General features: G+C 35.1%; 2 protein-coding genes across 2 annotated transcripts in view; both read right to left on the reverse strand.

Annotated features, from left to right (window-relative positions):
- PTPRB (protein tyrosine phosphatase receptor type B) overlaps positions 1–2,849 on the reverse strand; it is a 159,532-nt gene extending 156,683 nt beyond the window's left edge. Inside the window, exons 1-2 of the mRNA XM_074226144.1 lie at positions 2,743–2,849; positions 1,171–1,566 (exon numbers count right to left, since the gene is read on the reverse strand). Of these exons, the coding sequence (XP_074082245.1) occupies positions 1,171–1,566; positions 2,743–2,797 (451 nt within the window). The 5' untranslated portion in view covers positions 2,798–2,849. The remainder of the gene's footprint in view (positions 1–1,170; positions 1,567–2,742) is intronic.
- A 685-nt stretch (positions 2,850–3,534) lies between these two features.
- Positions 3,535–26,634, reverse strand: part of PTPRR (protein tyrosine phosphatase receptor type R) — a 311,109-nt gene continuing 288,009 nt past the window's right edge. Inside the window, exon 12 of the mRNA XM_074226146.1 lies at positions 3,535–4,753. Within this exon, the coding sequence (XP_074082247.1) occupies positions 4,660–4,753 (94 nt within the window). The 3' untranslated portion in view covers positions 3,535–4,659. The remainder of the gene's footprint in view (positions 4,754–26,634) is intronic.

A 26,634-nucleotide genomic window follows, 5' to 3' on the forward strand; every position in this document is an offset into this window, starting at 1 on the left:
AGAGTGCACAGAGCTGTACATACCTCAGGTACTTGTTGAGGAAAGAAAATGCAGTAATGTATAAAAATGCTCAGAAATCTAAATGGGGATGGAGTGGGGGTGGGTCAGACAAATTTGAGACCAAGGAATCTATACCTGAAACAGAGCTCTAAGTTTATTCTTTTTTTGTTCCTTTCCATATATACACACCCACTTGTGGGAGGTACAAATAAGGAACAAGATGATAAAAAGACTGACAAAAATGAAATAATGGTGTTGGGTCACAGGATCAAGATCAGAAGTCATCTAATCCAGCTCAACATGATTGACAATGAGAAAATTCTGTCCTAAATTATACTAATTCTCAGTATCTCTGTATATATAGGGTGCACACGTGTGGGATTGGGTATTCATAAGTATTTAGATATGTTTATACTTAGATCTTCAACTTTGATTGATAGTACTATTTCTATTCTCATTCTAAGCATTTATTTATTCAACTATTTATTATTAAAGGTTCAACATATCAAATTATACTGAATAAAACTACTACAGAAACAAAATTTATCATTTTGTCAAGCTCTGCAAATGGGTGATTCTAACAAGAATAGCAGTCATCAGTTAAAAAAGACAGCCTGTAAGAGTGAGAATAGAAATATAAACCTGGACATAATCTTTTAATTTTCTCAACATAGATTGATGATTTATGGATTTTAGTCACAGTTCATGTATAGCCACATTTTACATATATGTATTTCATGATTAACCACACACATTATATATTATATATACATATATCTTTCTCAATATAGATTGATGGATTTTAGCTGCAGTTCATGTATAGTCACATTTTACATATATCTATATCTGGAGATCTATATCTATATCTATATCTCTCAACATAGATTGATAGTTGATGGCCTTTAATCATGATTCATTTATATCCAGACACGTATATATGTGCAAACATACAGGCACACATATAAATGTATTTCTTTTTTTCTTACAAAAGAAAATTTTGACCTATATTCATGAAAATTCTGACTCCATTAAAACTTTTAATCTTGATTTATCTTTAACTTGACTAATATCCATATTCTAATAATTAGGTCAAAACCTGTGGAGTTTCCTTGCATTTAAAAAAAAAGACATTTACTAGAGCTTTCAGAATTCATCCTTAAAGTGGCTCACCTTTTTTTAAGCAGAGACTTTCATTGGTGGATTCTCCCTTCTCATTGACATCTATTTTCATCCAGCTATGGAGGTATTTCCTGCCCTTCTTGACCACTACCCTGTTGCCTTGTTTCTTGAGGAAGAAAGAGGAATTTGTCACCTCAAGGAATCCTTCTTTATCATGGCAGGTCCATGTGGGTGCCTGAGAACAATTGAGGAAGATGGCAGCTCGAGAATGGAAAGCTGAGGAATTGGAGATGCCCAGACACTGGGAAGATTTAACATGGAGAAGTTTTTCATCTTCTGTCCACATCCACTGCTGGTTTTGACTGGTCATATTGCACATGGCTACAGATACTATTTTACTTTCAAAAAGGCATTGTTGTTTCTGGACGTGAATAATCTGAAAGCCCTCTGGAAGATGGAAAAATCTTATAAAAATATAATAAATGGAAATAATGCACAACTCCCTACCTAAATGAAAATACTAAAATACACAAAAAATTCTTTTTGTATCGATTCAAATTAACTGAAATGGTTTAAATTCATAAAACTGTCGTTTTAAAACTTCAAAACATTTCAGTGACTGTCCTTTATTTTTATCCAGTTAATATATGTTGTTTTTTCTAACACAATAATGAAGTAAAACTTGAAGAAAAACAAATCACCTCAAGAATTTAATTTGACTCTCTAGTTTGATTCAGTATTTAGAAATTTGAGAAAATTCATATTTATTTTTACTCAATACATCTACGTTCTCAACCATGTCTCTTTTCCCCACATTTCATTTTCCCCAATTCATATATTCCATAAAGAAAATTATTTTAATATAAATTGAATCAGGGAAGTAATGGAAAAATACCCTTTGTTAAATTTCTTTCTTCCAAAAGTTCAGCACCCTAATTAATTAATGAGTTATTGATTAGCCTAAGTTAATGGCATGTTTTAACTTCTCAATCACATTTCTGCTTCTCACCACTTCTATGCTGTATCCCCTAAAACAATGATTCCTATGAATTAGAAAAATCATTTCCCCCCCAATAATTTAAAAATGGGGCAGTTAAGATTAAACATAAATTCATAGCCAAAAACAGTTTACAATGTTCTCTTCCTCATCACCCCAGCACTCTTCCCCTATTTTGGTCAAACTTCTAGTTTTCCCAAATAAACTATAATTGCTACATTCCCTTTAATTATATTTTAAAGGATTCTTTTAAAGTTTCTTACAGTTAAGCATAGCCAGGTCTTAAGAAAAACTCCCCAAACATTGGTCATACTACAGATGTTAATAAATATTAACACTATCTCTTCAAGGTTTTTTAGCACATTGGTGTACTATTATTATGCCCTTCTGTGAGAGATATAAAATTTATGTGGCATTCAAGCAGAAGGTTTATTTTTCTTTTGGAGAGAAATCTAAACAGGACTGGCATGCTTGGCCCTTTTCAGTCCCTTTCCTCATCATCCCTGGATAAAATGAAAAGAGCAGGCTCCATTTCCGTCACATTTCAGACATTTTTAAAAGTCCAGGGCACCCTCAGCTGGATAGAGGAGAAATGCCTCTGAGACTCTGAGAGTAATTTCACTTACCTGAGTTCCCAAAGATCATCCAGGTAAAAATCAGCATGTAAAATATAGGCTCCATTTTCGACTTAACAACTCTTCATGCTTCGCTTGGGGGGGGGGGGGGGAGAAAAATCCTCCCAGATAAGAGAAGCAAAGGCTAGGAAGGAAATGTGCCTTCATGGTGGGGGGGGGAAAGTCAGTGACGAGCACTTCCTTCTATTCAATTGTTTAGGGGAGTTTTATACCAGATTGTCCTTTCGTCTGTTTCCTTAGAATGAAATGAACTATGACTATCCCCTTTTTCATGCAGGCAAAAAAATTCCAGACACAAGAAGTAGCCAAACTACTGAGTCTATACCCAAAGTCATTTTGACAGATGAATTCTTAAAAGAACAAATGAAGGAAAGGACTATAATCTCTCCAAATTAGATGAATGTTTATCTCATGTTAAGTCTTTACAGGTGATATGGACTCTATTGAATAAAGACAAACCATGTAATTTATGAAGATCTATAACAAGTAATAGAAAACTACAAATGTGTTCTATTTGGGTAATGATAGGTTAGGAATTTATCAAGGAAAAAAGTATTATATGGCAATGATCTTTAATTTCAGTTCAATATCCTTTCTGAAAATATCACATTAGGTGATTGAAAACTCTAACAGACAGAATTAGAAATAGTCAAACTGAAGTGAAGCCTACCAGGTCATAGAGGTTGATATTTGCCCACCCAATAGTTCTCAAAATAAGAATGGTCTCTTTCTTGGGGTTGGTGGTGGAGGAATATAAATGATTGACACAATATTTAGTATCAAGTGAGTTTATTGGCAGTATGAAGCAATATCAATATCATCACTGCATTGAAATCTCATATATTTGCTGAACAAGCCACAGAGTGCTTGCTGAACATAGTTACAGCTGCTCCATATATCACTTCAAGATGAGATCCCTATAGAAGAAATAGAAGGACAGCAGCCTCATTCAGAAGAGCAGTTTGCACTATTCCCAAGGTTCTTGTTGCTTATTAGGAGGAGATAGAAAGGTAGAATAGCATTTTCAAAAATCCCCTCAATAAAAGACTGGTGTGTATTTAAAACCCTTGGAATTTCAGAATCTACAAAGTTTTCTTTAAAAGTAAAAGGACTCACAATTTACAAACACACTGGATTAAACTTTGGAGCAGAAGCAGCCTTCTAATACAATAGTATAGAATATTCATTAATACATACGCACACACACACACCAAATGACAAACTTTGTGCTCTGTAATAGATTGATAGGAGCTATTGTTATAAATACATACTTAATACATAAGATTATCAAGAACACATTTTCATATAAAAGAGTTACTGCTTTTGATTTTTTTTTCCAAAAATGAGAACTTCTCTATGAAAAATCCATTGTCTTTCACTTGCAACTTTAGCAGCAAGATTCTGGTGGCTGGAGAAGGAACTCACCACAAATATAATAATAATAATAATAATAATAGCACTTAAGACAGGGTACAGTTTAACAGTTGACAGTCCATTCACAAGACAAATTTTTGCAAACTTTAAAGCAACTATACACTCAATAATCATTTCTTCAGGGGGCATTTCAATAGTCAATTGACTTCAGCAGAATTTCATACATATAATCTGTATGACAGAATCATCACAGAAAAATGTCTTTCTTGAAGATGCAGGTGAAATCCATTACTCCATCACCATAGAACCTTCTTTAAAATAATTTTTGGGCAACTTACAAATACATTCATATACAAGTAAGGTCTGGTAGTCTTTACATAATTTTTCATGTCTTCTTTAATCCACATCACAGGCTGGCTTTCAAGCTTTCCATTGTTGTTGTTCTCCATCCCAGAAATCTTCTGGAAGAAACCACTGGCAGGCAACACATTGAATTCTCTGGAGAGATTGTCATTGAACTGAATCTTCAACATTTCACTGGACAGCTTCTGCTGACAGCCGACTTTCATAGAGACTCAGTGCATGATGAACAAATTCATATTGTTCACTAGTCTGAACCATCCCACCTCTGCAAAGAAAGAAAAAATAAGTCATTTGATCTAATAACTCTAATAAATGGCTTGATTTGAAATCACTTTGTAGAACCAATATTCTTGTTATTATTCATAAGTTTCAACCTCAAGAGACAAATGAGAAATAAACAAAGGATCAATCCCTCAACTGAATCCCTTATTTAACAAGTATTTGGTCATTCAGAAGGCCAATATTTATTAGTCATGATTCACATCACTGAAGATACTAATTCTTTTAGTCTTTGAATTATATTGACCAACAGTGATTTGAATACCTACCTTTTAGCTGTCACCACACATGAAAAATACATGGTGAGTAATCTAAAGGCATTTAAAGTCTATCCTGAATGATTCTTTGAATGATTTAGAGCCTTGGGGGGGGGGGATGGGGGTTGTCTACAAACTATTGCCTGCAGCCTGTTTTAGTATGATTTACATGGGCCATAGTTTGCTAACCCTTAGAGAAAAGTGAATTTGTTAACTTCTTTCTTTCACCATTATAATCACCATTATTCATCCATGCTAATTCTACTTTTGATATCTCACCATGAAATGGAAGTGACTTGATTTTTTTGTCACCTAGTAAAATGCTTGTCACCTAGTAGGTGCTTAATAAATTCTTGTTGCTTTGTTAGTATCTCTGATAACAGACTCTCAATTCATTAAGGTCCTATCAAGCTAGAAACACTTCAAATATAGACCTAGTGGGATATTCTGTGCCTGTTATCTGAAGGACTGGTTTGCCTAAGTTTGGAGAGGCTCATCAAGAGGGTTAACCATCAGGCAATAACATTTTTTTTACCTCAATAACTCAAGATAATTTTATTAAGGCATAGAGTATGAGTTCTTAACCTGGGATTCATGAATTCTCAGAAAATACTTTGATGACTTTATTTTAATATATTGTATTTCCTTTATAATTATATGTATGCTATTTTATGCATTTACATTTTTATTGAAAAGGAATCTGTAGGTTTTATTCCCTGACAAAGGAATCCATGACATAAAGCAGGTCAAATTTTTTCCATGGAATATTTGTGATTTACATCAGTGGTGGGACCACACATATGCCCCCACAGATAAAATCATAGGTATCTTATTGAAGCATTCCTATTATTGCTAACAAAATATATACATATATTATCTATATATGTATATATTCATATATATTGTCTTTACTGATGGTTGTTTGTTCTATAGACCATCACTTCTGAAATTTCAAATAAATCTACATGTTCATTAATTTTAGATATTCCACATTTTGCTTTTTTCTAATTATGTATTATATGCTTAACAAAGGTGTTTTATCCAATTAATTTGAATGTTAAGAAATTGAGATTTGTATTTTTGAACTAGGTTTAAAACAGAGCACTAATGCATTGACTTTTTAGCAAGGAATGTAATATTCTAGAAAGGAATAAACATCTATCTCTCTGGATTCCTTTCTTTCTAGTGAAGGAATTAACTACTCTGATTGGTGGCTCATTATATCTATATTCAGTTTTAACCAATCTTCTCATTCTCTGGTCGTATTCTCACTCTACCATCAAGATAAGACTTCAAGTTCTAAAGTATTTAATCTTTTACCTTAGGAATTCCCACCCTAGTATTGCAGGGTCCTAATTGATTTGGACCCAAACTTGCTTCATTTCATTTCCTGGCCATTTTTCCATTAGCTGCTTTGCTGAGTGCATGCCCTCTATTCTATATCTCCATGATTCTCTTTCTGGAACTACAATCAAATCAACTCATTGCTAACTCCCAATGGCTCCACAGACTAAGTGGGAAAGGAGACAGAGAAAATGTTAATGCTGCAGATTAACCTTTTATTTAAGTATGCCCTAGGACATTTTCCTTTTTTGGAGAACTGATTGTTAAATATTTACAAGCATACCCTTGCTCATAATTAGAATAGAGTACTTGGGTGTACAGTGGATAGAGCATTGACTCTGAAGAAAGGAAGACTTCAGTTCAAAACTGGCCTCAGACACTAGTTATGGACCCTGGGCAAGTCACTTAGCTTTGGTTGCCTTAAAAAAATAGAATACAAGTGCTTTGAATTTCTTCTTTCTTTTTGTGCATCTAACCTCAAAGTTTCTCAAAGTTCTTGGCACATAATAAGGGCTTAATAATAAATGTTTTTAAGATGAAGAATTTATATGATCTGAAGAGAAACCAGAGCAATAAATGTTTTTAATTGATAAATACATCTATTCATGCTAATGAGAGGAAGGAGAACCATGTTAGAGGGAGTTGGGTGTAAACCAATGAACATAGAAATAGTGTAATAGTTCTCAATTTTTTGGCTGCAAGACTCATTTAAATTTTAAAAATTATTGAGGCTTTATTTGTATGGGTTATATCTATTAATATTTATTATATTAAAAATAAAATGACAATCTTATTATGAAAATAGTATTGACCTTGTGGACCACCTGAAACTTTCTTCAGGATGGCTAAGGGTACTTTAACCATACTAGGAAAGCAACTATTAGGGATAGTTTATAACTCACTTGAATAGAAGGAAGAATTGAATAAAAAAATTGGCAAAATAGATAATGAAACAGACATAGAAACAATTTACTGCAGTAACAGTTTCAACTTTCTGGATTACTGAACAGACTTACTCTCTACTAAGAATAGAACAGCTCACAGATTTACTGTTCTTGTACTGATGGAGGTTTGTTTTTAACAATGTGAGAAATAGAAGAAGGGGTATTGCATTCAGTTCTGGACACATTTTAGGATATCAGAACTTGTTTAGAAGAGGATGGAAAAAGGACTTGTCACACAAAAATCTCTCAAAGGAGATAGAAATGTTTACCCTGGAGAAGAGAAGTCTTAGGGGGACATGAGAGGTATATGCTTACTCTTCTCATTCCAGCTTATTTACTAAATGTCTTTGAGAGGTTTTATCTCAGTTGGATTTTTCATCAGACTTTCTATAAACTTGCTTCCTTCTTTCTCCCCTCCTGCTTCTTTTATATTTAATGAACTGATACTGTCTATAATCTTTCACTATTCCTTCTTATTAAGTTACAAAAATATGAGTTTATCTTTCAAATCAGTGTTGTCTTAGATACCACTCATCTTCCCAGATCAAATATTTGCTGACTCAGGAAGCTTGTGGTGATTGATTTAGATCAGTTAAAATTTCTTAGAAAATACTGATAGTCTATGACAATGTTTGTTTTTTTATCCATTTCCTATTGTTAAATAATTGCTAATTTAATTAGGTCATTTAAAACATGTACATGCAAATAATAGTGCTTACCATGACAAAAAACAAATAAGGCTTAACTCAGAAAATTTGAGCAGTGACCATAAAGTCAGGTCTAGATGATGTCAAAAGAATTTTTGGCTAGAAATGAACTGGGATGTGGTTACTGATATAGTGTTTTTGTGGTAGAGAACAGATAGGCAGAAAAAGCTTTTCATCAGAATTCAAATCTTAAACAGGTTATTTTCTTATAAATGAGGAAAACTTTTGTCACAAGACTAGGTACAGGACAACTCAGGGGAGCTACAGGTAGCATTTAATTGCAGATTCTGACTCTTGGTGGAGTGTGGTATTTCTATTTCACTTTTAGCTTTGACTTTCTTCTGAAAAGTTCTTCAGAGAATTTGACAGTTCTTTAGAATCTTCTTTTGCCTCAGTAAGATGTAGTTTTTCCCAATGTGGCTATATTAGCCCTATCTTTCACTGTTACTTAACTAGTCTTCCTTTGGAGTTTCCCCCCTCAACTTACCTAGTAGGTTGGGTCCCTCAGGTTCAATGTACTGTGAGGATTTGTTTTTCTAAAACTATAATTCATGAATCCCATACTGAAAGTTATTTAGCTTTCTGTAGTCAGTCAGAGGATAAATGATTAGCTCAATGTAAGGGCATTTATTAAAATGGCATAACGAAACAAGTGGTAATAAAATATCTCTCCTCAAGTATGGGGCATATTTTCTCACAAATACATCCCATAAAGCACCTAAGTGTCCTGTCCTGTATAGGACTGTATACTGCATACTCCTGGAGTCAAATAGAACTGAGTTCAAATCTGGTCTCAGATATTTAGTAGCTATGTGACCCTGGGTAAGTCATTTAACCCTGTTTTCCTTAGTTTCCTCATCTGTAAAATGATCTAGAGAAGGAAATGGCAAGCCACTATTTGTCAAGAAAACCTCCAAAGGTATCACGAAGTGCCAGAAATGACTGAAAACAACTAAATCACAACAAATACCTTATATAAGTAGAGAAAATAGATAAATAGGAATCCATATAGTAAACATGGTTGCCCAAAGCATGTATAAGGAAGGTCATCTGAGGCCTCTCCAATAAAGCAGTTCCACAGACTTCCTTTCTTTCGCAACCAGGGCTAAAGGTGAACTAGAATGCCAACACTGACTCTGGGTTATACTTGGCAGCCCCTATATGTACATTCTGTCTTCAATATCTTGGTCTCCAACAGACCCTTCCCCTTTGGACACTATGGTACTGGATGCTGCTTGGCCATAATCTCTACCACTTGCAGCTGCTGACTCAGTTGATATCCTTGACTAAGGTCTTATTCTTTCAGAAAGAGTATGAGCCCTTCCCCTAAGAAGGTTTACCTGGTTTACAAATGTTTAAGAACTGCAGAGTCAACACTCTGAGGGATAGGACTAGCAGAAGCTGCTTTCGTTCTACTCCCTCAGAGTTTTGACTCTGTAATTCTTAGAAATTTATAAACCAGGTCACAAACCAGGCAATGGATATTAATCCAGTAATCATCAAATAGCACCAGGGCTCAGGGTTCCCCATGCTTTTCTATACAATAGTTAAATTATAGATAGATAGATAGATAGATAGATAGATAGTTGATGACAGATAGATAAAGGATAAAGCAAATAAAAAAAATCCTTGTCTTTTAGGCATTCTAATGGAGTAAGATAAAGGGGAGCTGGAAAAGAGAAAGGAAGAGCATCTCAATGGAGGAAGGTGTCTAGCAAGTAGAAGACAAGAGAGTAAGTGTAGAATGAGAATCCATGTAAATGGATGGGTAGAAAAAAAGGTACAGATAATCTGTGCTCATCATCCCTATACCTGACCTATTCATAAGTGAGATCATGCAAAAGTTTAGAGTTTTAATGCACTTCCCACTACTTGTAAAGATGTGAAGGTCTAAAAAGGACAAATTCTTTTTTTTTTTTTTTTAGGTTTTTTTTTGAAAGGCAAATGGGGTTAAGTGGCTTGCCCAAGGCCACACAGCTAGGTAATTATTAAGTGTATGAGGTCGGATTTGAACTCAGGGACTTCTGACTCCAGGGCCAGTGCTCTATCCACTGCTCTACCTAGCTGCCCCAAAAAAGGACAAATTCTTAAAGGAAGTTAATCTATATATTTACACTTCTCTCTCTTTCTCTCTTTTTCTTTCTTCTTTTAAAAATTTATTTATTTAAGGCAATGGGGTTAAGTGGCTTGCCTAAGATCACATAGCTAGGCAATTATTAAGCATCTGAAGTGGGATTTGCACTCAGGTCCTCCATACTCCAGGGTCGGTGCTCTATCCACTGTACCACTTAGCTGCCCCTATTTTCATTTTTCTGTGGAGGAAAAAGAGAATTAGAATAGGAAATATTTTGAGTAAAAAATGCAATGAGTTTCTCCAAGGAATTGAATATGATGTGTTCTGTTCTCTCCAGCACCTTTGAACATCTTGGGACTTCTCAAATTTGTCCCTGGTGGTTAAATAGTACAGGGACTCTCAGACAATTCTCTATTCTCTTCTGAGAATCCCTTGAGTGAAGACCTTTATAATGTCACACAAGCAGCTTCTTTAGTGGTAGTGTGAAATCTCCTAGGAGAATCTCAAGGCAATATTTAGCCCCAAACATCTGATCCTTATCTTTATTTTATATATACAGAGCTATCTAGACAAGAAGAATAACTTGGGACAAATAAAAACAATCCTGTTGGAGAATGCTTATCTTATATTGCTAAGGTCTAAAATAAACTGAATAAATCCTGTCTCTCCTTTCTATTATTTTCAAGACTGTCAGTGCTTTTGGCAGACCTTGGAGTATATTTACTGCAAGCAGATGCTCAAAATCTCCAAACTAAATGAATGATACGGGGAAACAGGAAGAGGTGAGTGTGACTGGAAGGGGGTAGGGTGAGGAGGAAGAGAGGGAAGGAAGAGTTATTGATTAAATGTGACCAGAGGCAATGAAAACTGCATGCTAGTGGAAAGTTTTGTAGCCCTGAAACCTAAAAACGATTTGAAAAGTTGCATTACTTCCTAATTAAAATGGAATTTAACAGAACAGAATCTTTGTTTTCTTAAAAAATTATTTATTTTCATTCATATGCACATGCCATAACAGAATCTTTGTGACATTAAATACAATTTTTCTCTCTCAGTGGTGGAGTAGGGTAATCCTTCTACAACCTTAGAGCTCCAGATTCTTTTTTTAAAACTTCCAGAGACCTTAGTTACTGCCCTATATTTCTATTCCCTTTGGAGGCTAAACTCATCTATAATCAATGCCTTCCTAAACTCTCTTTCTTCTTCTTTTTTTTTAGAATTTTATTTTTTTTTTGCAAGGCAATAGGGTTAAGTGGCTTGCCCAAGGTCACACCGCTAGGTAATTATTAAGTGTCTGAAGTCGGATTTGAACTCAGGTACTCCTGACTCCAGGGTTGGTGCTCCATCCACTGAGCCACCTAGCTGCCCCCCCCCTTTTTTAACTCTCTACAATCTAGCTTTCAACCTCACTATTTAACTGAAAGTGGTCACTTCAAAGTTCTTACTGTTCACTGAATGTCAAATCTAATGGTCTTTTCTCAATGCTCATGTGTCTTGAACTCTCTGAAGTCTGATCCTTTTCTCCTTGAAACTCTTGCCTCTATGTTTTCATGACAATGCTCTCCTGCTCCTATTCTTACCTGCTCTTTCTCAGTCAGTTTTGTTGGATATTCATCCAAGTAATGCACGCTAATTGGGTGACTTTTGGGACTCCTCTCTTCTCCCTTGCAACTATCACTTGGTAATGTTACCTGCTCCCATGGATTCAATTACTATGATTCTAAATCTATTTGTTCAGCCCTATCTGCTCTGTTAACCTCCAAACTTGCTCTTTCATGTCCCTACTGTTCATCTCAAATTGGTGATCTCAAACATATCTTAAACTCAACATGTTCAAAATGGAATTCATTATACTTTCCTACTTTTCTCCTTTCCTAACTTCCCTATTACCATGGAATATACCACCCTTTTCCTAGTGACCCAGGCAACTGGTGAATCCTGTAGTTTCTACCTTCATAATAGTTCTCATAGATGTCCTCTTCTCTCCTCTGATATCACCACCAACTTGATGCAGGCCCTTATACCTCACACTTGGAATAATTTTGTTTACTATTAATTAAGTCAATTGACTAATAAGATTTGGGTTCCCAGTCTTAATGTATCAAATCTTTTCCCACTGTACTTCTTTCTCTGCTCAGTTGTCAAATTGGTCTTTATTAATTTCAAGTCTAATAATGTTGTACCCCATTTCCCTCACCTTCAATAAAATCTATTGGTCCCTAATTACCTCCAAGATCAGATAGAAAATCCTCTACTAGGCTTTTAAGGCTTTCATAACCAGGTCCCCTCCTACCTTTCTGCCTTTTAATCTTCTTACCCCTTACTCCCTTAGGATCTCCTGATATTTGCCTTTTTAAGTTCCTCAAACAATACCCTCCATTTCCCGACTCAGCACATTTCCACTGGCTATTCCCCATATTTGGAACTCTTTCTTTTATCACTGTCTCCTGGCTTCCCTCACTTCCTTTAAGTATCAAGGAAATTTTACCTTCTACAAGAAACTTGTCCTTATCCTCCTTAATGCTACTGTCTTTCCTTTTCAGATTTGCTCCAATATGTCCTGTATATAGTTTGTTTGGACATAGCTTTTTGCATCTTATCTTCCCCATTAGAGGATGAGTTCTGTGTCAGAAGGAACTATTTATTTTGTTGTTCTATGTCTCCCTAGCCATTAGTAGAGTGCCTTTCCCATGATGGATGCTGAATGTTGGTTGACTAATCAACTGACTGAATCTCTCTTGTCAGCACCACGCCCCCAACCCAAAATTATGGAACCAAGTATGGAATAATATTCCAGATATTGTCTGACATATAGATCTTACTCCTACCCTTCCAGTTATGATCTAGGTAGCTATTTGTCTCAGGCTCTGAACTAGATGAGATGAGAGAAAGACCTGAGTTCAAATCTGATCTCAGATCCTGACTACTTAGGCAAGTTATTTAACCTCTATCTGTCGCAGTTTCCTCATTTATAAAATGGGGATTATAAAAGTACCTACCTCCCAGGTTTGTTGTAAAGATAAAATAAAAAAAGAAATTTTGCAAAATGCTTTATAAAACTTGAAGTATTATAAAAATGCTAGCTAGCATTATCTATTGTGCCTAAGGGCACAATAATTTCATGTATATACATATCAATATGTTGAATTTGTCAACTAAAGTCCTTTGGCCTTTTTTCATATCAGCTGTGTCAAGAAAGGTCTCTCTAACCTTATGCTTTCTTAAATTAATTTTTAAAACCTAAATGAATAATTTTATATTTTATAATCTATCTTTCTCAGGTGATGATGCTGACCTTTTTCAATCAAAGTCCTACTCTGATGCTCAATGTGGTGAGGATGTGACCCTAGATCCTCCACCATCTCCATGACAGTGGAAACTACTAAAGTTTTTACCAAACTGTAAAGACTTTGAACTATGCCACCAATGATGAACTTTATGCTTATGATCTTAGGACTAATACAATTAAATTCAGAAGAGATTCATTTTCAGGCCAGAAAGAGGATGATGCATTTTTCACCCAAAGTTCTTTTGAAGACCCTCAATTAAGATATATGTTGTCTCAAAGTATCTTCCAATTCTAAGTCAATAATCATGGTGAGGGAAAGTGATTGCACTATAGAGGGAATACTGAAAGAGATCCTTGTAGTACTGAACTCAGTTTCCTCTGCTGGGTTTGATTCACTGACTCAGTTTATCATATTGCTATTGATCTCTCACTTCTGTCTTTCATCTGGGTGACATGAATTTATTAACTATACTCTCTATATTCTCTATATTCAAATCCAAGATGTTGGCAAAAATAGTTGAATAATATAGAAGCTAGGCAAATTTTGGTCATTTAACATTTGAAATAGTTATTCCTTTTAAATAGTGACTTTTCCTATTCAAAGTTAAATTTTTTGGAAATTTTGTGGAAGTGATGCCCCACAAGGGCCAGGATATGACCTAAAAAGTTTAGGAACTAAAAAGTGCATAAAATATATGTAATAGTATTATATAATAGTCAATCCAAATTTTATAATAAGGTACTGTAAACACATCATAAAAGAAAAGAAAAAGAAAAAAATTCAGACTTCTCTGGTACAAAGGGAGGACCTAACAATTTTATGTGGATTTTCCAGGTTGCAGTGGCACCCAGCCTCTAACACCTGTGATGTCAGTTATTATCTTGCAGCATTCTACAGTTTCGAATTATGTATAAAATATGAACTCCTTGAAGGCAATGACTCATCATTTGTTTTTCTTTGTATCTCTAGTGCCTAGGATAGTGTCTAGAATGTAATAAGTATTTAATAAATACTTATTAATTGACTAATGGACATTCTCCAAGAATAAGACTTATAGTTAACCTGGAGAGAGAGACAGAGATCTCTAGTGGAATGCCCCAGTCTTTTGACCTGATACCTATTCTGGTCAGCATATTTAACTGTGACTTGTTGATGGGATCTGTAAAGATCACTTTCCATCTCTGAGGCCCTTCATGATTGACTTTTCTGTGACTAAAAAGAGAATAGTATTCTCTTAACCAGGATTCATTAAGCATTCGTCATGTGTAAGATTTGGTGTTACAATGATAAAAATAGTCCTTGCTTTGAAGATTTCATGATTCAGAGTTCATATTCTGCAAATATATATGTAGCATTTTTTTTCTATAGTTCAAGCATACTAGATGGGTAGTTTGGTATGATGATAGACAGTCAGATGGACCTGGGTTCAGCTCTTGCTTCTGACACATAAGTCATTTAACTGTCCAATGCTTTGAGCAGCTTTCTATGAGGGAGTCTCATCAGTTAAGATTTCCCTCTATCAATGACATCATTGGTCTAGTTCCTATCCATTCCCACAAAAACAGAGAACTAAAATAGTAAGAAGCTCTAATGAGGAGAGGATTACTCATTACCATTATTTAGAAGCCAGAGGCTAACAGCCACTGGGGACTTTTAAAAGTCTTGTTGGAGCTTTGAAATGCTCATATTTTCAAGACTCACATATGTATATGTTAAAGTTTTTTTTTTTTTGGGGGGGGGCTTGTGAATAAAGTCTTGTAAAATAAAAATGTGTTCCTACTTTCACAAGTGAATACAAATTTCACACTTTCAGTTCATATCAAAGCAATATTTATGTAGATCTGCAAAGCACTTTTTATATTATATATCAATATTATTTTATATGCATATATATATATATATTCTTGTATTTTTATATATAAGATGATACATAAATCATCTCATTTGCACCAACCTAGTTAATATGTTTATGAGTTGATAGCTATAATTATTCAATCTCCCAGCAAACATGCTTTCTTTTTTTTTTGTTTGTTTTAGGTTTTTGTGCAAGGCAAATGGGGTTAAGTGGCTTGCCCAAGGCCACACAGCTAGGTCATTATTAAGTGTCTGAGACCAGATTTGAACCCAGGTACTCCTGACTCCAAGGCTGGTGCTTTATCCACTACACCACCTAGCCACCCCTAAACATGCTTTCTTTAATAACTTTATTATTGAGGGGGTGACATGTTGAGACATGTACTTTAGGAAAATCACTTTTGCACTTCTATGGAAGATGGATTAGAGTGGAGAGAGACATGAGACAAGAAAATCAATATTTCAATAGTTTTGGAGAAAGAATAATTAAAGGCTGGAAATAGGATGATGGCTATGTGATGGAGAGAGGAGAGATATATGAGAGATGTTGAGGTAGAAGCCAGAAGATTTGACAATTGATTGGATATATTGGATGAGGAAAAATAAAGAGATGAATAAGTCATGGATATTATGAGAATCTGGATGTTTGGAAAGATGATGATGTCATTGATAGAATAGAGAAGTTTGGAAAGTGGGTGGGATTAGGAGGAAAGGATACAGCAATAATAGCTGCGATCACAATTCAAACGTTCTAATTTATTAGTGCTACTCTATTCCTCCAAACTGATTAGGGGGAAGGGAGGATTCTTACTGAGCCTTTCCTAAGTGGTGCCTTCCCTGGATTCCAGGTAATGTGAAGGTGGTGGTGGAGAATTTTCTCAATGGTACCTGAGTATCTGTTAAAGGTAGGGCTAGTTTAACCTATAATTGCCCTAAAGGGCTGACATTTGACTTTTGAAGGAGGACACTGAGACATTGCACAGAAGAGGGAGGGGCTGTGGTTGTTGACAATCCCACAATTGTCTTTTGTACATCCTAATTGGAGTGAGGTCACCACTTGTCTGAGGTGAAGGCCTGAACCCACTTTGAAGACCATTCTAAAGACTATTCTAAACGTTTTCTTCTCTCTTTATTCCAGCTATCCCTTGTCCTCTCAGCAAAAGTGAAGTAGAACCAGCTCATATACAGTGTCAGCTGAATGCTAAATTTTCAGTGTTAGCATTTACACTTCAGAAATCAGCAAATGCTACAATCAGGGCTTGATTTTTTTGTTTTGTTGATTGTTTAGACTTAATAAAGCAATGGAGAAAAAATGTTAAGAATATAGATTAACCCAGCATCTTTCCATTAATCATCCCCCCCCAGTCATTTGTTATATATTTGTCAGCACACTCCTGGAAGACATTCACCTAGAGTTCTCTTTTCTTTACATCTCTCTACAATGTAAAAGGATTCAAGTTACCTTCATTATCTCTTTCTTTGCTTCAGTCTCCAAATAGTTAACTCTTCTATTTGCTAAGGTCAACCTGTTTTATGACTTTAATCTCTTCCCCTCCTATCTCCTCTGGAAAGTTGCCTTCTCCCTAAACTTTATCTACAAATATTTTCTGTGTTTCAAAGGAGTATGTTTAGCTCTTCCCCATTCTTAAAAAAAATCCTCAATTGATTCTACCACCCTTAAACAATCATCCTAATCTCTCCTATCACAATATAAATTTTTTTTAAAGTCATCTCCAATCATTACCTCTTCTTCTTTGGACCCCATAATTTCTGATCCCATAACTCATCTGAAATGGCTCTCTCCAAAGTCATTAAAGATCTGTTCATTGTCAAAACTTTCCTTAGGCCACATGCTTCTTGACTTCTGTGCAGATTTTAGCATTGTAGATAATTCCTAGGTTTTCATAACAATAATCTCTTTGTTCTTTTACCAACTACCTGATATTAATGATTGAAGATGAATATCTACCATAGTGGGGCATAACTGTTAAAAAAAACCCACTGTGATCTGAGGCTGCCTTAACAAAAGTGAAATATAGAGAAAGAAGGAGAGATGGCATTCCCCAAAACTGTGTCCTAGTCAGATCATAGCTGGGCTATAAACATCCATTTCTGTGTATCACTTTTTAAAAAATTTTTAAAATTCATTGAAGGCAATGGGGTTAAGAATGACTTGCCCAAGGTCACACAGCTAGTCAATTATTAAGTGTCTGAGGCTGGATTTGAACTCAGGTCCTCCTGACTCCAAGGCTGGTGCTCTACCCACTGTGCCACCTAGCTACCCCCTTCTGTGTATCACTTTTTTTAAGGTTTTTGCAAGGCAAATGGGGTTAAGTGGCTTGCCCAAGGCCACACAGATAGGTAATTATTAAGTGTCTGAGGCCAAATTTGAACTCAGGTCCTCCTGACTCCAGGGCTGGTGCTCTTTCCACTGCAGTCGCCCCTATGTATCACTTTTATAGAATGTATAAGGGACAGTAATCAGAATGGTGAGAGAATTCAAAATTATTTCATATATAAATTGCTTGAAGGAATCAGAGATTCTTCAGAGATACTGGAGAAGATAAATAGTTAATGTAACATGAAACTTTGAACACTTCAAGGGTAGTGATGAAGAAGACCTACTTTAATTAATTAGATCTACTCACCCCAAAATTAGAATCAAAGGCTAAAATTTATAGTGAAGTACAAATAGTATATAAAGCTGTATGCATCTACACTTCTTAACACTTAAAGCTATTCTAAATATGAGCATATGTATATGTATACAAACTTCCTTATAATTAGAGTTATTTGGGTAACTAGGTGGCTCAGTGGATAAAGCACTAAGCCTGAAGTCACAAAGCCCTCTGTTTAAATCCAGCCTTAGACACTTATTAGATCTGTGAACTTGGACAAGTCACCAAATCCTGTTTGTCTCAGTTTCCTCATCTGTGCAATGGGGATATAAAAGCAACTACCTCTCAAGACTGTTGTGAGGATCAAATGAGATAATAATTATAAAATGCTTAGCACAGAGTAAGCACTATGCAAATTTTAACTATTCATTATCACCATCATCATCATTATTATTAATATCAAGAGATAGAACTGGTGTTTCATTGAGTAGATAATTTCTTATAACTGATAGTTTTCAAGTAAATTTTGGATTTTCTTTAATTGGGAATGCTTAATAGGAATAGGTGGAATATGGCCCCTAAATTGCCTTCTCACCTAAGACAGTTCCAGGGATTTTGTCTAGCTCTCAGAGGGTTCAAGTCTGCATTTAGATTGGCCTTCAAAAGATGGCAACATCCTGGGGTCTTGTGACCTTTACAAAAAAAATGTTGATAGTCATATTTCAATAAAACTGCCTTCCTTTGTAATCCTATGTATTTTATGCCTTTTAAATCAAGGCTGAGAAGATGTCTATAAGCTTTACCTGCTCATGATCCGAAAAGGGTTAAGAATCACTAGTTTGGGGTTTTGCCATTTGGCATATGTCTGGGGCCAGCTAGGTGGTATAGTATATAAAGCACTAGCCTTGGAGTCAGGAAGATCTGAGTTCAAAATTTGATCTCAGACACTTAATAATTACCTAGTTATGTGAATCTTGGGCAAATCACCTAACCCCAGTTTCCCTCAATTTTAGAACTTTTCAAGAAGGTCCTGGAAATCTGATGGTCCTGATGAATCCCACTAATCTGATCCTTAAGAGACTGCTCAGACAAGGCACCATTTTTTAGCAGGTAGGTAGAAGAGTAGATAGAAAATTGGACCTGGAGCCAGGAAGCCTTGAGTTCCGATTCAGATTTGGATATTTACTAGGCAAGTTAATTTACCTCTGTCTGCCTCAGTTTCAACAACTGCAAAATAGAAATAATAATAGCTATCTCTCATGGTTATTGTAAAAATTAAATTAAATATTATTTGTAAATTGCTTAGCACAGTGTCTGTCTCATAAGAGGCACCTAATTATTGCTAGTTGATTTGGTTTATGGGATCATATTGTTGAGCTCTTTCTCTTTGTTGCTCTCCCATAGAGAGTTCCCTCCCTTCAATGAAAATAGCAAATCCTCTGTAATATAGAATCTTTAAGAACTGTCAGTGTCACTGAGATGACAAGTGACTTCCCCATTAAGTGTGTGTATCATTAAGTGTGTATCAAGTTGTTATGTGAAGGTTAGTTATTATTATAATTATTATTATGAGAGAGATTGTAGAACTATTAATCTTTTTTGTATCTTTTCTTAATCAAGGAAAATCATCAGTCAGAAAAGAGCAAACATGACTAATTGAGAGAAGAAAGAAGACCCTAAGATTTGAATGGTTTTTGCCTGGTCACTTTATTAAATGCTTAACATGTTATACAAATGACAGCTACTGGTTATCATTATTGTTACTATTTCCCACCAATATTCTCCTCTAATGAAAGTGGAACACAAGGTAAGGAAGATCTGATGAAGCTGGCAAGGTATGGACTGTGGTCCTGGCAATGAAGTATAGACCTGCCATGTGAGGACCAACCCAGCTAAGATTTTGAAGTCTCATCAATGAGTTGGATGAAGATGATGAATTTTTCAGTATCTTGAATGAAATTGGATCAGATGACTTTGAAACCCCTCTTCTACTCTAATATTATAACCCCATGATCCATAGTAGTAGTAGTAGTAGTAGTAATAATAATAATAATAATATTTAGTCTTTCCATATCACTTTAAGATTTCCAAAGTGTCTTACATATTTTGTTCTTATTGGAGAACAATCAGTTTTGTGATGAGGAAACTGAGCTTCCCAAAGTCAAAGAACTAAGTAGGGTCTAAGATAGGGTTTGACCTCACATCTTCCTAACTCTAACAAAAATCTACTAAGTATTTTGTCCTTTAACTTTTACCTAACTGCCAAGATTATCTAGAGAGAGAGTAGATGGGTGGATGAAACCAGAGGTCCTTAAAATAATGAAATAAGTCATATTTATAATATTCACTTGGGGGACCAGGATGGTGATGAAACTCAACATTAGGTCATATATGAGTTAGAGTAACTAGAAGAGATTATTCCAGAGAAGAGAAGACATAGAGAAGGATATAAAAGGAGACTTGGGTCATTTAAAGGGCTGCCTTGTGAAACAGAGATTAGATTTCTTCTGCTTGGCCAAAGAGAGCAATGGATGGTGGTAGAGGTAGAAATTATATTACCTAATTTTGTCTACATATTTAGATATATGCATATTATATATACATATATAATTTATAAATTGATATATTTACATTTATATAGTTTACAATAGTAATTCTATATATAATATAATATATAATAATATATAATATATGCTATGCTATGCTATGATACACCATACTATTATAATAATATACAAGTTTTACACCAGCCATTAATACACACACACACACACACACACACACACACACACACACACACATCAGTGTGAATTCCCCATTGCTCTATAGTACCATTCAGGACTGGAAGTTTCAGATGGGACATTTTCCAGGGGCGAGGAGACTATTATGCTATGCTTACATTTTTTGTAACATTATGTTTACATTATATGTTACATTATATGTAACATGATAATGTTATAATGCATTATGTTATATTATACTATATTGTTACATTATAGTATATCATGCTAGGTTAAGGTTACATTTTGTTAAAGCCATACAGAAATGGAATGGGACGGAATTAAGAAATGAATTGCCCACCCCTGGAAGTGAGAAGTAATGCTTTCACAGGAAATACCAAGGCTTGTGGTACCATCTTAATCAAGATTATTACTTCTTGTCCTAGAAGATTGTTGTGATGATAAGTACTGCTTCTAAGCATGTGAGGTGAGAAACTGGGAGGTTCCCTAATCATAACTCCTTCCTACTACTGTTATAACATCTTAAATTCCTACCATTAATCACCTCTTTGTCTCTCAGTGGTCCCCTCTCTGAATGCAAATATATTTCCTGGAAAGATGTAACACCAAGCACAGTACTCTAAGTAGTCATTAGTTTATCTGGAGAGAACAGCATCATGAGGAAATGAGAAGTGAGACAAGTAAGTTTTGATAGGGGCTGGGAGTTTGGAAACCTGAGACCCTGTCCAGGGGACCTGGAAGAGTAGAATGAAAGCAATGGGCCTTGATGGAACTCTCAAAATAAACTTACAAATATTCCTAATTCTAGGATACTCCTAGTTTATTAATGGAGAATGTTTTCCCCCAATGAATGATTATAATGAATCTGATAAGACATATTATTGTTGCTCAGTCATTTTTCAATCTCTTCATAACACCATTGGGAGAGTTCTGGCAAAGATACTGGACTAGTTAGCCATTTCCTTCTCTAGCTCATTTTATAGTCGAAGGAACTGAGGTAAAAAGGGTCACACAACTAGTAAGTGTCTGAACTCAGGAAGGTGAGTCTTCCTGACTCTAGTCCCAGTGCTCCAGTGAGCAAGCCACACCAAGCAAGCCTTGATAAAACTCCTGCTATTTAATAAAACATATTAAGTTTTAATTATCTTCTCACCAGCTACCTTGCTTTCCTGTACCAGAGTCCATGACCTGGAGAGTTGGCCTTTTTAGGTCTGAAACTTCTTTCTAGAAGTCCTACTGTCCTGATTGGTAGGATTTAATCTGTCTCATTATTTCAGGGAATTTTTTCTCTTTTCTATTTATTTGGACATCTCTCCGACTTCCTTGATTCTGACACTTCCTCCCCTTTTTAGTTTTAGAAATATAATTGAATCAATCACAATTGAATCAATAATGTCATTGCTCTTAGAAAGAGTGTGCTGATATTTTCCCATATAAATTCATTCATTTGTCCTTTCATATGTTCATTCATTTGGCCAAACTGTTCTAGGCAGTATGCAATCAATATCATAACTGGTGAAGGGTTACTCCTAACATTGCCTTACATAGTAATTTTCTTTCACACACACACACACACACACACACACACACACACACACACACACACAAATTAATATGAATTCAAAGGATTTGGCAGGCAAAGAGAACAGAATGAACATATTTTTACTCCCCTTTGTCCCTAGAAATATATGTGGCTAAGACTCTTCTAGGTGCAAACAGAAGGAATGAACTGGATAGGAACTTGGTTCTTAACATGTTAAAATTATGACCTTTTGTGACCATTAAATCACACGTACAGTTAGCTGCTTTTCCTGTAACACCCACCATGCATCCGGTCTAATCAGTAGACAGAAAAATTCTGCAATGGTGACTCACTTTAGGGCCAACAAAAGAATTTAAGCTCCTTAGCTTTCTTTTCCCTAGATTTAAATTCTTTTAGTAAAGTTTGGTAAAGTAAATTTATAACAAAGACCTAAAACATTAAAAACACAGATGAGTAAAATTCTCACAATACTATAATTCTGGAAAATGAGTGATTGAGTATTTCATACCATAGCTATAATTTCTATCCATGAATATTGTTATACTGAATCAGACAGAAGACTGGTCTGATTCTAAGGTATGATTTCAACTTATAAAGACTCTCCATCATGTAGTCAAATAAGAGGGATGTTCCATGTCTCCTATCTGATTACATAAATAGCTAACTAAATTCAGTTCATTGTAAAATTCTGGACAATGTTCAGGTTTAGGGAGCATATAAATTTGTCTGTTTACAAAAGCCTTCTACACATTTCCAGAAGAGTTTCTTATATGAATTTACAAACTTTTGCAATTTTGTCTTATTACTCTACCCAATGTTTATAGAGACATATCAGGCATAAGCAAAACTACAAAAGATGTGACATTGTGTAGTGGAAGGAGGATTATAATTCAATTCTCAGCTTTGGCAATTGCTACCTGGGTAATCTTAGATAAGTCATTTGTCCTCTGTAAAAAATGAGAAGATTCAATTATGATCCAAAGGTCATTCTTAGTTCTAAATCTGTGATCTTCATAAATGTGTGGCATTTTTCATCAATTGCTGAAGCACAGTACTTAAAGGAAGATGTGATTATCACAGGATGGGTGGGCAAAAATGGGTTGTGACCAGTAACACTGGGATCAACATACACACTGATGATGCCACAATCCATTGCCATGTGAGGATGAATTTGTCAGTTTAGGTCAGGATTAAGATACACAATGTCAGGGCTCAGTTTAGTGAATCTTAAATTAAATTTTTTTGTCAGAAAATTAACAATTTCTCTTCTAAAAACATAGTTAATGCAAAGTGACCTCCAAGTTTAAAAGAAAAGTTTGTCCTAATGACTAGTTTGATCCTTGTTATTTAGTCATGTCTGACACTTTGTGACCTCATATGGGTTTTTTTTGGCAAATATATTGTGATTTCTTTCCATAACTCATTTTATAGAAGAGGAAACTGAGGCAAAAGGGGTGTAGGCTTGATTTGAACTCAGTTCTTCCTGTTTCCTGGTCTAGAACTCTAGCTACTGCACCACCTACCTGTCCAGTTTGATCTTTAGAACCTTGCAATTATTATCCTCATTTTGCAATTGGAAAAATTGAAATAGACAGAAAGACAGAAAAATGATAGCTAGAAAAAATGTCGCTAAATAAGTAGATAGAAGTGACATTTATTAAGCCCCCTTTGCTACTGATTGTGCGAATTGCTAGGAATATAAATACAAATTTAAAAAATAATAATAATCCTTGTTTCCAAATAGCTTACATTCTAATAAGGTAAGGCAGCACATTAAAAGGGAATTGAAAAAGGAAGGGTCAAGGAAAGAAAAATCTAAGGAGGCAGGAGAGGAGCCAAGTTTGAAGTGAGTGTGGCTGGAATGGTCACATGCTCCAAAAACAGGTTGAAAGAAGTTCAACTGACCTACCTTGGGCAAAAAGTTATAATTTGTCTGAGGCAGGATTGGAACCCAAGTCTTCCTGATTCCATGTCTAACATTTTAATGATTATGTCACCTTGCTAACTCTCCCTCTTTGACCTGGTAGTGTAATTTTCATGAAATTTCTATAAAATGAAAGGATTAGACTAACTGATCTCTGTGCTCTCTTTCATGTCTAAACCTCAAAAATCCACTATAAAGTGAAGACAGGGGAAATTGTACCAGCAGGTGAAAATTTTATCTTTGAAGTTGCTTTATCCAACCAAAGGAAACAAAGGCAATTTCTGTTCTTTAAAAGGAGACGCTTTCCTCTTAATAAGTACAAAAAGAATTTTTAGTCAAAAAAAACACAACAAAAGAACCTAAAGAGATTAATCAAAACATTTAGACAATAAGCTGATGCATGCTGGGAGCACTTCACTATCCTGTCTGGAAAGCCAAAAGCAAAAATTTTTGGATATTGTTCTAAAAATCAGGCTTCGAAGATTAAGAACATGCAGGGGACCCCAAAATATGACCACAGAGACTTCAAAGTAGCTGTGTACAATTTCCTATTACTGAGAAAAACAAAAACAAAAACAGAAAAGAAGAAAAAATGTCATTGTTGGAAGTAAAAACTCTTACTTTGCTTCCTAAATTTTAGTTTCAAATTCTTCCTGTGACCAGAGTTGCCAAATGGAATTTCATTAACAGAAATAAGATGAAGACAAGGATGCCAAAGGTCAAGTTGCAACAGATCACCAGTCTTTCCTCCCTCGCTGGAGAATTTTTTTGAGAATCACGTATACTCTTTAATCAGCCAGTCCTTCTGGGACTCAGTGCACTTTAGGTATTTTTCCACATTTCTTGGATAAAAGTCATTTTCTTTCTTTTTTTTTTAAAGAGAGAGGTACACATATGAATGCTAGTATACATCTCCAATAGAATATATAAGTTGCATCATTTGAAATTTATTGTACTTTTTGAGGAGTGGGTAGAATGGCAGAAACTACTATTTCATCAATATAGGGAACTCCAGAGATAAGTGACTTGCTTAGGGTCACACATCTAATCTGTATCAGAAGGAAGACTTGAACTGAGGTTGTCCAAATTCCATGGTGTTCCATTAAACCATATTACTTCCCATTCTACAATTTAACATTAATATGCGAAGGTCTGCCTACTTTGTTGTAGAATGAATGTGATTCAGCAAAAGTTATTTTGTCTGGCATCTTGTCACATGTCTGCCAATGGCCAACCTGTTTTTGAACTTCTTTGAACTTAATCTGGCTTGTGTTTAGATCTGTCATCAGTCTTGAATCTGAAGTCTTTCTAAATTGGCAGGATATTCTCTGCTGGGAAAGCCTTTGTGAATCCAGATTCACTCCCATTCCTGAAGGGCATCAGAGTAGTATTCAATTGGAGTTATGCTAACTAGAGGGACCAAAGTGAATAGAAGTGAACTACTTCTGATGCATAAAAACTTCGTGAGCCAGGGCAAATGATTTCATCCCTCTAATCCTAGGCAAAATTGTTGCTCTGTAATGGTGCAGAGGATATCCACATAGGGAGTTTTCTAAGTCTAAAAATCAAAGGTACAAAGGCAGGGGTAAAATAGTACTATTCAAACTGAAATATCTTCTGAATATATATATATATATATATATATATATATACATATACATATATATGTATATATATACACACACATATAAAGGTGTGTATATATATATATGTTTCTAATTATAGCATTAAGAGAACAGTATAAAGAAGAAAGAATATTTGACTTTTTAGACGATCTGGATTTGAATCTAGACATTGTTACTTTCTAGATGCTTTACCACAGGCAAACCATTCATCTCCCCTTAGCTATAATAGGCATAAATCATTATTATATATAATTCATATACACTAAGACTACCTAAGATAATGTTATTTTCTGGCTTAGACACATTTAAAGTCAATGGTTAGAATAAAATCTTCCTTTCAAAGAATCCTGTGTCTAAACCATCAATACCTTCACTATATCCCTCTTAAGGTAATTTTGATTAAAGAACTTTGAAAACTTCTAAGTTTACATAATTTTATTACAAAATTATATATTTTATTGGGTGGGGCTGGATTGTGATTTTATGGCCCTTTCATTGTGGAAACTCCTTTTACCAATGATACTCAGTAACTTCTCTAATTTACAATCTTAGAGAGTTCTCAGGGAGTATAACCAGGCTAAATGAGGTGCTCAGGTTACACAGTTAGCTTGTGTCAGAGGTAATATCTCTCTAGCTCCTACATCTTGCTATTTCGTATATTTATTCTTATTATTTGAAAATTGGCCAATCACATTTACATGCCAAGTAATTATTAACCAAAATATTTGAAGAATTATACAAATGCCAGCTATCATACTTCAGTTCTCAGCTAATGTTCCCCTTGTATAAGAAGTCTTTCTTAGTCCTCCTTAATCTCTGTACCTTTCCCCTGAGAATACCTCCAATTTATCCTTGTTGGTATATAGCTTGAATGTTTGTATATAGCTCCTGGTGGGGAGGGAGCTCCTTATTGGTGGGGGCTGTTTTTTTTTTTGTTTTGTATGGT

The sequence above is a fragment of the Macrotis lagotis genome, chromosome 2 (assembly GCF_037893015.1).
Source record: "Macrotis lagotis isolate mMagLag1 chromosome 2, bilby.v1.9.chrom.fasta, whole genome shotgun sequence".
NCBI classification, from domain to species: Eukaryota; Metazoa; Chordata; class Mammalia; order Peramelemorphia; family Peramelidae; genus Macrotis; species Macrotis lagotis.